Consider the following 11,752-nt stretch of genomic DNA (forward strand, 5'->3'; position numbering starts at 1 on the left):
CTATCTCAGAGCATAGCCTTGGGCTAAGTGCAGTTGGTCATTTGGGAATGCTTTATTGTTGTGGATGAGTTATTTAACAATAGAAATTGCCTGTTTTGTAAAGCCTTTTGTATTTCAGTATTTTCTATTGCTAGTTATTTGTTACCCATTGTAGCATAGTCTCCTATCCTAATACGCCTGGTTATCCCTACTTACTGTGCTTTAGTTCACACAATGAAACAGTCTTGGAGCTCTGGGTTCCTTTCAGATGGAGCTCAACTGGAAGATGTGTTCCTTCTGCAAATGAGCATTCAGTCAATGTGACTAGATTAGAAGTAGTCCAGGGCATGTGTCAAGAAAACACAAATCCTGGGATGCCCATGATGTTGACATCAAATCCTCTGCACTGTTTTTTTCTAGAGACCTTTCAGTCAGTCTGAACATAGCCTCTGACAGGAACTTTGCATTTGAGACTTCCTTATTTTCGCTTGAGATACTCAACTCTGCTTTAATGACTTAGACACTTGTGTAGCTGGCAAGAGAACGGTGTGTGGGGGGGTATGTGTGTAAGTGCTTCATGCTCAAGAAGCCTTCAAAATTTTTTCTTCATCATGCTCTTGATAGAAAGTGCAAGCAGTAAAGCTGTCAATTAAGGAAAAATGGTCATTGTTCCTTGTTTTCCATTTGGTAGAGGAGGGGTCTTGTGAGCTTGTTCAGCCCTTTGCATGGAAACCAAAGGTGGCACCTGCTAGGGGGACAGCAGGGTCCTGGCAAGCTCTTCCATCCTTCTTGAGGACTTGGGACTCTGCATTGTACGTATTTGGCTTTGCATGAGTTCAGCAGGCAGAGGCTAACTGCTGTAATGGGTTTCAATTGAGATGTTACCATAGCATCCTGGGACTTTTACAATCTATTTAGAAGTCCAAAGGTTTGAAAAGAGTGCTTGAAAGTTTCTGGACTCTGGCAGGTTGCCGAAATGTAAACACACAAAAGACAAAGCCTTATGAAAGCTGCTCTGTTCAGAGAAGCAGCACCTGAGTCCTAGGATTCCCAGCACAGCCATTTTTGAGAGCTGGGGCTGTTTTATCACATTCTCCTCCCAAACCTTTTTTCTTCCCCTCACGTGTATGTGCCATCCCACAAGAACTGGGTGCGCTACAAGATGAAGCCCTCTCAGCAGTGGTGTTGGAGGAGACTGTTCTGGGGTTTGGCTGCTCTGGGGCACAGGAAGGAAAGGAGTGAGAAAGCATCCTGAAGCCCCTACTGTATGAATTTCTTTAGATATCCCCGTCAGCTGAGAACCTTGCTTTATTCTTCTCTCCTCTTTCTTCCGGATTTTCTCACCAGTGAATGGAAAAAGCTGTTTTGTTAACAGAGTATCCAATTGCCTAACAATTCTTGTGTGAAATATGAGTGCTCATAGTAAACTGGTGTTAACTAATGAACATTCAATTCAATTTGTAACCTTGGTTTCAGCAGGACAAATAAAATCACATCATTAGTAACTGTTGTTACTCTTCTAATTTGCCTACTCTATTTACTGGTAATGTGGAGGACTGAAGCAATCATTAGGTTTGCAATAGGAGGCTTGGAGGCTAGCACAGTTGTTGAAAGCTTTCTTCTAGAAGGAATCTCTTGCAGATGGCTGCACTTTAAATGCCTGAAAGAGGAAAAACAGAAATTAACCAGAGAAGTGAAAAATTATTTTCCCTGCTTCTGGGTTCCCAAACCCATTTTTAAATTATTAAGGACAAAGTAATAACTTGTTGAGGTAGCCTGGTTTTTTCCTGAGTCTTTATTCTTCAAATGTGCTGAAAAGCTCTGGCCACTTAACTTTGCTAACAGTATGAGCTATTCAGTGAGAGGAGGACAGATAGAGGGAAGACTGAGCAATCCTAAGGGAAGAATCTCAGCAGCTGTTCAACTTGCTGAGAATGCTTGAGCTTAATGGTTACGTTTGTTCCTTTATTGTTGATATCTTGCTGAAGCCATTCCTCTGAGTGCAGCTTATTTCTTTTCTGTATTGAAAAGATATTGGAAAAAATATCTGTTTGCATGTATAAAAATCAAGGCAGGGTGTTGGTCATATGCTCTACCTACTGTCTGAATACCTGTAACAACTTTGGGTTGTCATAATTTTTCTTTCTTCTAGAAATGTTGACCTGTAAGATTGCCACATTAATGGTAACTTAATCTCTGGGCAGCTGTTAAAAAAAAGGTGGCCAAGTTATTTTGGTACTGCCCATCTACCCATGATCTAGGAATTTCAACATACATAGTTTATTCAAAATATATAGTGTTCCTGTCCCATGTAGTGATCTTGACCCTGTCTAAGAATAGATTTGTCATTGGCATGCTTGCTGGATAGCTCCATCATGGGCTGGTTCCTTTGAGCTGAACTTTTACAACTTATAAAAAGGAAATGTAAGTAGTAGGGTGTCTGAAGTTTAGCATCTTAACTGGGATAAAATTCTGACTCCCAGGCTTGCAATCTTGAGCTTTTGGGGGAAAATCCTTCCACCGCATAGTTAAACAAAATCCTCTTTTACTCAACTAGCTGGCGGCACTTGGCTGGCAGCACATCCAGGTGTGCTGATGTTCCAGCATATCCACCCACTCTTTTAACTGAGTAAGCAACAAATGATGTCATACTCTTCTGCCTGGTAGGTTTAAAGCCATCCCATGCTGAAAATGCAAGTGACTAGAGTTTTTGCTTATTAGAAAGAAGGAGTTATATAGTAGGGCTGTCTGCTGTGAATTAATAATATGTTGGCTTCATGTCTGGACCTTTCCATTACAATTGTGCCAAGATCTGCTTCCAAAATTTGTATGTTCTGTTGATGTTCTGAGCAGCATAATTTGGTGCATTTAATTGTATCATTGTGCCTTCATTTTCTTTCTCTTCCAAAATGTCTCCATTATGTGTGTTATCTTTCTGAAAGCTGCCTTCTTCTATTACAGCAAGTTTCTTCTTTTTCATCTGTATCCTTCTTTTCTCCATCCCTCTTTCATCAGTGAAACAATGCAGATCAGAAATGAAAAAAGTCATATAGGCTGTGGCTTGGGATGAGAAGATCTGAAATTCCATTTCCAGCTTTGTCACAGGCATCTTGTGGGACTTTTTGCAAGTTACTTTACCTTACTCTGAACTTGTTCACTCTAAGGCAGTGAGTGACAGCACTTTGTAATGAATACTCTTTACTTGCAATGATAGTCATGTAATTTTGGCGTATTTTGATCCAGCGCATGATTTATTTATTTACTTTAATCTCTTGGGACAATGTTTGTGCTTTACTTTGCATGAATAAGGTTTCATAAATATGAAACACTGTATTTGTCCATGATATTTACAGGAAGAATATTCCTGATTCCAGGATTCGTGTCATTAGTATTTCTTAATCATAAGGTGATTGTACTTCTTTTATTTACATTTCTTTTTGGGTAGGGGGGCTAGAAACTGTGTTCTGTACTGCCTTTCAACACATGACAACAGATTCTGTTTACTCACATATGTCTGAGAACCAGGATATTAAACATGAGAAATGGTGATTCCTTTTGTAAAAACTGTCTTCTCTCCCCACACACACACCCACCCAAGCCCACACTCAGTTGTTACATGACTTTTTAAATTTTGCTCAAGTCTGTCTGGTATAATTCTCTTTCAAATGTGAGACCCTTTTCTGTATTATGAAGGATAAAGTGATTTAAAGTCTTTATATTAAAAGAGGTGATTTAAAATTGCAGACTGAGAGGGTTCACACTGACCACCGGATTTTGTCTGTTTTGGAGACGCTACCTATGGAGAGGATCTGTGATTAAAGTAAACTTGTATCTTTTCATTAATTTTCATCTGTGAGGGAGAGTTAAGCTGCTGTCCCAAGTGAATGTTTTAATGATCTCTCTGGAGTGTTTCAAAGCTTTGTCCCACTTGCATGATGCCAAGTGAAATGCACAAAATCTATCTTTGAGGCAACCCTGTCATTATACCTTTTGGTATATAATGTTTGTATTTGCATTTCTTTTGTTCTTGTATGTTAAGCTTTACCATGCCCAAAGGAAAACCTCTTGCACTTCAGAGGAACCTTTGTGAGACAAATGTTTGCTGTAATAAGTTAGCCTAAAGTGCTTACAACTCATATTTTAGAAATTCATACTAAAATACAAAAACATGAGTGTCAAATTGAAGATTCATCATAATGACCAACTACTTTTTTCAAAATGCATTAGTGCAAATTGTTGTTTAGTGGTGTGTCAATCCGCTTTTCATCACAACTGCAGTAAAATTTATACAGTAAATTTTTTCCAATAGTCGATTTTCAGTAACCTAGAAATGATACCTTGAGCCTTCTCTTAAAGAGGATTTTTTTGTGGCTTTAAAGAAAACTGTAATGAAAACAGCAGTGAAGTTCAAAGGTACTAAAAGAAAGGGCATCTTCTGGTCAAATAAACAACAGTTACTCTTGGCAAGCCATTTTCCAATGGATTGCTTTCAAATAAGTGGGTGTTGGACACTTCTTGCTGGGATTCTTTAGAATGAATTTTACTTTCACAAACCTCTAATTCCTATAATTAAATTTCAATGTGTGGTTTTTGCAAATAGACTTCTCTCTAGAGAACAGATGGATATAAACTTTGGAGATTTGGTTTCACAAAATGTAATGGCCAGTGGTTTTCTTGCTGCTGTTCTAGCTGTTCCCAGAATATTCATGTTGGTTCAGCTTTCTAACATTCTTGTTTTGACTTTCTGTCCGCAGTTTTAACAGCGTGCGGCAAGGAACACACATCTTGTTCCGTGAGTTCAGCTTCGTCCAAGCCACCCCTCATAACAGGGCGTCTTTTCTTCGGACCTTCTGGAGGTGTTTCCGAACTGTGGGGAAAAATGGAGGCAAGTATTCCAGCATCTGCTGCTGTCCTGTTACCTTGACATGAAAATCGTTAGCCAGGCTATTAATGCGCTACAAATACTGATCCTTCACATTGCTTTCTAATATTCTAACATTATTAATGGGGAGGGAACATCACATTTCCCTGTGGAATGATTAAAAATAGCTCCCAGAATACAGCAGTGTAGAAGCACCTTGTTGCCAATGCTACTTCTGTAACAGAACAGCATGTCAAGCAACAATAGATCAGAGGGAGGACATTGTAGGCCTGTGCATTGAGATGGATAGGGAAAAAAATGTGCTGGAGGTTGGTGGCTGGCGCCCAGAGAAGGTTAGAATATCTGGTGTGGAGCATGAGGGAAGGGGGTGCTGAGATTCTCAGCCAGTTGGGCTCCTGAGTGCTTTCATTAGGAGCCTGCAGGAGGCTGGGTTCATCATGGTGTGGGGCAGTTAACACTGCCACCTGAGCGGTGCCTGAATAGTCCTGCCATAGCTAGGTGATGCTGCAGAATTCTGATGGCTGTGGAAGAAGGGCCACTGACAACTGTGTGACCTCTTCCCCAACCCCCCACAAGGAAAAAGCTCCAGTGCCAAAATAAATGCTCGGCACTGTGCTATCATATCTGGCTATTCTTATATTGCACTTGGTATATTAGGTATTACAGAACTGGCCAGAGTTCAAAATAAACTCATGTAACTACATGCAACTAAAATTATGTTTTGTTTTACTTTTTAATTTAGTATTTTAAGCAAATACACTGAAAGTTGCTCTACAAATATGAATGTTGGTGGGGTTTTTTTTACTATAAGTCTCATTTTATTCAGGCTATTCAGTCTCATTTCTTCTTGCAGGAAAGACTAGAACCATCTCTTAAATATAGATAAAAACTTGCCTTCTGGCTAAGCTTTGCAACACTTCTGCTTTTGATGAACAGAGTTTGCCAGACTGTGAATAAAGACTTTTTTTGATGTGTGCCATCTAAATCTTTGGCAATTAAGCAATCATAGTTAAAAATGACAAAATCTGTACTAAGCTGCTGAAGTAACTGACTATGCTATCTGTAGCACCTTCTTCCCATTGAGAAGTACTTTTTTATGTTATAAATAATTTACTTTAGTTCAGGAATAATATTTAAAAGATTTAAGGTAAATTATATGATACTAATTTAACAGTATGCAGTAAGGACATACCTGTTCTGGGATCAGGTCATAGTCAGGAAAAAAAAAAGTAGACTCCTAGAACATATTTCTGTGGGGGAGTTAGAGATAATAGTGAAGAAGTCATCCACCAGAACTGCAGCCATTTGTGGTAAACAATATTGAAAAATTGGGAAAAAGGTCTCTGATGCAAAGTATCCACTGCAGTACTTTCAGTGCAAATTTTCATCAGGCTTCATTTATCCAGCACCATCCTCAGCCAGATGAAGGGCACCTGGATTTGTTGGAAAGAATGGACAAGTTTTAGCTTTGTAATATCTCCTTTCTCTTTAACTTTTAGTAGTTTTATGTGAGTATGGAAAAGGCCATAGAAGAAATTGTAATCACCAAGGTACTTTGAAGAGAAAGGGTAGAACAAAAGCTCAGCTGGATGTTGCTAAGCTCTGGTTGTGGCCTAAAAGGAGTTCAGTGTGTATTTTTTTAACTTTGAGGTCCACTAGCTTCACATATTAGTCTGAGGAAATATTACATGTTTAACTGTATATTTATACATTTACATACATTTTCTTTTTACACTAACCAGAAACAGAAATGCATCACTTTGGATAAATTACTGTCAATATTTTCATCCACTTAGTCCAATTTCTGTGGTTCTCTAGTCATAATTATAGACTAGAGCCTCGATATTTTTCATTTCAGTTTTACTTGCTATGGATTTTTTTTTTTTTTTGCTATACCTGTGTGTAAATGAACTCATAATATTCATGGCCACCTAAGAATTAAACTCATCTACTGAGAAGCCGAACCTGTGCAATGTGGTGGGTGAAATATGATCATTTCCACACTCAGGCATAGAGTAGACCTAGATGTTTTTTCTTAGCTCTGTTTGCATGGGAAACCTATGCTGAAGCGGACTCCTGGGAGGACCTGTGGGCCCATGGAGAGAGGAGCCCATGCTGGAGCAGCTTTGCTGGCTGGACTTGTGACTCCATGGGGGACTCAAGCTGGTGCAGTGCATTCCTGCAGGACTCTACCCTGTAGAAGGGACCTACTCTGAGCAGTTTGTGATGAGCTGCAGCCCTTGGGAGGGTATTATGCTGCAGAAGTTTGTGGAGTGTCTGGGGAATGCCATATTGGAGCTGGGGAAGAGAGCAAGGAGATAGAAAAGGCAGAGAGAATGTGTGACAAACTTGCTGGTCTCCCTGTGTCACTTGAGGGAGGGAGTGTGGTAAAGAAATCAGGTGTGAGGTTGAACCCAGAAAGAAGGGAGAGCTGAGTGGAAGGTTTGAGATTTGGTTTTATTTCTCACTATCCTACTCTGATTTCATTGGTAATAAATTCAATTTCATTTTCCCAAGTTGAGTCTGTTTTGCCTGTGATAGTAACTGGTCAGTGATCTCTCCCTGTCCTACTCTTGCATCATGAGCATTTAATTATATTTTGTCTTGATTGTCCAGTTGAGGGGGGAGAGTAACAGAGCAGCTTTGGTGGGCGCCTGGTCAGGGTCAAACCACCACAAGGAGGTACGTAAGTTATGGAGTCCTGGTAAGAAATTCTTCTTATGGCTATATCCTATGCAACAGAGCATGGGACGAACAACCTGCTGAAATTAGTAGCAATATAGCTTGGGCTAACATAGGAATATTGCTTTTGAGACCTGAAATAGAATTTCTGCATTCGATGCCCTGTGTGAGGTGTATGAAGTGTTATTCATCAAATGGTCACTTTTTGTCAATGGAATTTCTGTGTGCAGAAAAGGATGAAAAGATACCCTTTGTTTTCTACAGCACGATTCTTATCTGCCCTAGTTTTCTCTCTGTGTTTGTTTCTGAGCAGGGTTTGCTCCATTCTTTGTCATTGATTTATGTCTGTGAAGAACTATGAAAGCATCTTTTGTCTTCCTTTGTCAGAAGTACATTTGCTAACTTCCATGTATTCTAGATTGTTCTTGGTTTTATTTGTTCCTTTATCATAAAAGTGTTTACTGCTGTTTTCCCCTCTCAATTACTTTACATTTCATTCCAGATTTGAATTTCATGTTTTAGGAGTGGGTGGTGGCTTTTTCTTAATTTTCCCCATCTGTGGAGAGTATCCCTGATAAACGACATAAATACCAACCCTATGAGGATGTAAGTCCACCTAATAAATAACTTACATCAAAGCTTGTACCTGGCTGGAGGGAAGCAAGGGAGAATATTAAAGATATAAGATGATGCAATTTTGTGAGCTTATACAAACTCACAAAACCCCAAACAAACAAGACCCCCATTTTTCACTTCTGAGTGTGTAATTGGGATTTTAGAAAAGTAGACAATATCTCACAAATAAGTTAAGTGATTGCTTAATCTGGCTGGTAGCTGTTCCTCCTTGATGCAGGGAAATTTCCTGCTTTGTCTGTCAGTCTTGACCATGCCTTGACTTGGAATGTGCATGTCATTCACCCAAGAATATGCACCTAGCTATTCACCAAGAAGATGCACCTAGCCATGAGTTCTCAAATGGCCAATAATAGAGAAATCTGTCTGAACACAAGCAATACTTAAATGTAACAATTTGTGTGTGTGCAGAACCATTATACAGTAACTGAAATGCACTAACATTACTATTTCTCTTGGGAAATTGCTGTAGATGTTGCTTTTCTACTTAATTCCTTATCCTTTTGAATTACTGCGAAATAGCTCTTCATGGAGAAATATAGCATGTTTTATGTTATTTTTCTATGATGTTAGCTCTCTTACTTGATGGTTACTTGATTGTTAAAGTCCTTTTGTTTGGATACTACATTTATTTTTAGTTTTGTCTCTGAATAGTAAGGGAAATTTACTAGCTTCAATAAATGTGATGGTAACTTTTCAAAAAGTAAAGAAAAATTTGTTGTTTGGAGGGGGTTGTTTGTTTATTTATTTTTTTCTTAAGAGAATTTCTTTTTGGTGATATGCTGGATCCATTTTACAGGATTTTCCAGTGGGTTTAGAAGCTTAGTAAGATGCAGAGTTCTATTTTCAAGTATACATAAGCATGTCTGGGATTCCATGCATTGGGAATGTGATACCAGGACTACAAGGAAACAGATGAATGTGATCCAGTGTCAAGACACTGAGGTTTCTTGGTGAAAAATACTTCACAGAATTTCTTGTGATAGAATAATAGTCTATCCTGAGTTGGAAACAACCCATAATGATCACTGAATTCAGTTCCTGGCCCCGCACAGGACAACCCCAAGAATCACACCATGTGCCTGAAAACATTTTTCAGATGCTTCTTGAACAGAAGCCTCTTGCTTCCATCAGGCTGTTGCTGTTACCACTTCCCTGGGGAGCCTCTTCCAGTGCCCAACCACCCTCTGGGTGATGAACCCTTTTCCTAATATCCAGCCTAAGTCTCCTGTGACTCAGCTTCATGTCTTCCTCATGTCTTCTTCGAGTCTTGGCCCTGGTCACAAGAGAGAAGAGATCAGTGCTTGCCCCTCTCCTTCCCCTTGTGAGGATGCTGAAAACTACAATGATGTTTCCCCTCAGTGTCTTCTCCAGGCTGAATAGAGCAAGTGACCTCAGCCCCTCCTCATATGACTTTCCCTCCAGACCCTTCACCATCGTTGTAGCCCTCCTTTGAACAATCTATAGTACTTTATGTCTTTCTTATATTGTGGCACCCAAAACTATGCCTAGCACTCAAGCTGAGGCTGCCCCAGTGCAGAGCAAAGTGGGACAATCCCTTCCTTTGCCTGGCTGGTGCTGTTGGGCCTGATGCTCCCCAGAACATGCTTGGCCTTCCTGGCTGCCAGGGCACTGCTGACTCATAATCCACTTTCTGTCAACCAGGACCCCCATGTCCCTTTCCTGTGGCAGTGCCTTCCAGCCTCTTGTTCCCCAGTCTGCCTACACATCCAGGGTTGCCCCACCCCAGGTGTAGAATCCGGCACTTGCCCATGTTAAACTTCATATGGTTGGTGAATGCCCAGCCCTCTGATTTGTCAAGGTCTCTCTGCCGGGCCTTTCTACCCTTGAGAAAAGGGCTTTGCCCAGTTTAGTGTCATTGACAAACTTACTTAGTGTTCCTTTGAGTCCCACATCTAGGTCATTTACGAAGATGTTGAGAACTGGGCGTAAGATGGAGCCCTGTGGAAGCCCACTAGTGATAGGTCGCCAGTGACTCTGTTACCCCATTCACTGTAACCCTTTGTGCCCTCCTTTTAACTTGTACCAATGATACGCAACGCTCACAGAGGTGGTTAGAGGACAGCTTGTGTTTGTTGAAGCATAATGATCAGTTAGCAACAGATTTCTCCCAGAGGAAGGCAGAATGGCCAGAAGTCTTGTTTTCCCTCTGCTTGTGCTTAAATTGACCTCTTGGAATCTATCTGACCTGCTCTTTTGAATTGTCTGTTCCTCAGGACTCTTTAATTAAAACTGTGCTTTCTCAGTTTAAACGGCCCCTGCAGAGCTCTGCTGTGAAGCCTCATAAGGTCAACATATGCCTCTCCCAACCCCCATGGCTTTCATGTCTTGCTGGTTCTCTGTTTTTAATTAAAAAGAAAGATTTTTCCTTAAATGCTTTCCAGCCAATTAGAGAAATTTTGCACTGAGAAACTTGTTCCAGGCCTGATGTACTGAGAAGTGAACAGAAAGCTCAGTCAGAACCATTGGCACTTCTTTTCTAGAGCCCCAGCTTTCTTTGGTGCTTTTCAACAGCTTTTCTCTTTTTTCTTTCTTTGCACCTCCCCCCCCCCTCCCAATTTAGAACTGCTTCCAGCAAAAATAGCTGTTGTTTGATACCTTAGACTTAGTACTGAAATGTAAAACTGCTGCAGAAAGTATGTTAGACTGTATTGCCTGAGAATCCTTTTTGCAGACACTTGCCTCCCCTTCAGACAAAAGGTACTGTTACTGTTCATATTGAAATAAAATCTTATAAAATGACTAGGTTTTTTTCACATTCATCACATGGTGTGATGGCTACCTCTTTGCTTCTGCACACTTGAATTAGGAAATTGGAAGCCTAGCTGTCTCTGGAGCTTGTGGAAAGGGAGGTTGACCACAACCAAGCACGCAAGCTATGTCATGAAATGAGAAGAGTGGTAAGCCTCTATGACTAATTCTACTTGAGTTTGCCAGGAAGGCTAGATTACTTATAAAAATTAAAGAAATGTTTTATCTATATAATTCATGCAACTGGGAGATGGAGAAGAGCTAAATGGACCACTGTTCTCCCAGCTCAGTTTTGAAATATGCTATTTTAATGCATTTTTGCTGACAAGATTACTTTCCTGAGGTTACAAAATCCCTTCCTTTGTGAGTGTCATTCTAATGCTTCCATATGTTATTCTTTATATTAAATTACTCTACCTTTTTTACTCCCACCTTTGTAAGCTTTTAGACTATCTTCATTTTTGGTTTAGTCAATCTCTGCTAAGTGAGATGTTTAGAACAATACGGTGATGATCACAGTAAATATCAGAATCTTTTTTCATTTCCTTTTTGTTACTAAAACCAAATCAGATTTTTATACCATGTTATTGTAGAAATCTTTTATGAATCAGTGAGGTCCCACAGCATGTCCTAAAGATAAGTTAGCTGTGTTTTCTGGAATTTCATTCTGCAGTGAAATAGCCTTGGCTGAAATGACTGATCTCTAACCTTATTCACATCATAGTTCCTTCGTGTCATGGTTACAGCTGTTGCTATTTATGATTTATCAATGTAGCTCTGCCTGGAAGCACTCATGACTCTGGA

At 40.0% G+C, this 11,752-nt stretch overlaps 1 protein-coding gene across 2 annotated transcripts in view; it reads left to right on the forward strand.

Moving 5' to 3' along the window:
- CSTPP1 (centriolar satellite-associated tubulin polyglutamylase complex regulator 1) overlaps nt 1-11,752 on the forward strand; it is a 78,567-nt gene that overhangs the window by 19,857 nt on the left and 46,958 nt on the right. For both annotated transcript variants that reach the window (XM_084208684.1, XM_084208685.1), the window contains exon 3: nt 4,734-4,864. In XM_084208684.1, the coding sequence (XP_084064810.1) occupies nt 4,734-4,864 (131 nt within the window). The remainder of the gene's footprint in view (nt 1-4,733; nt 4,865-11,752) is intronic.

This window comes from Fringilla coelebs (genome assembly GCF_963513975.1).
Source record: "Fringilla coelebs genome assembly, chromosome: 6".
NCBI lineage: Eukaryota > Metazoa > Chordata > Aves > Passeriformes > Fringillidae > Fringilla > Fringilla coelebs.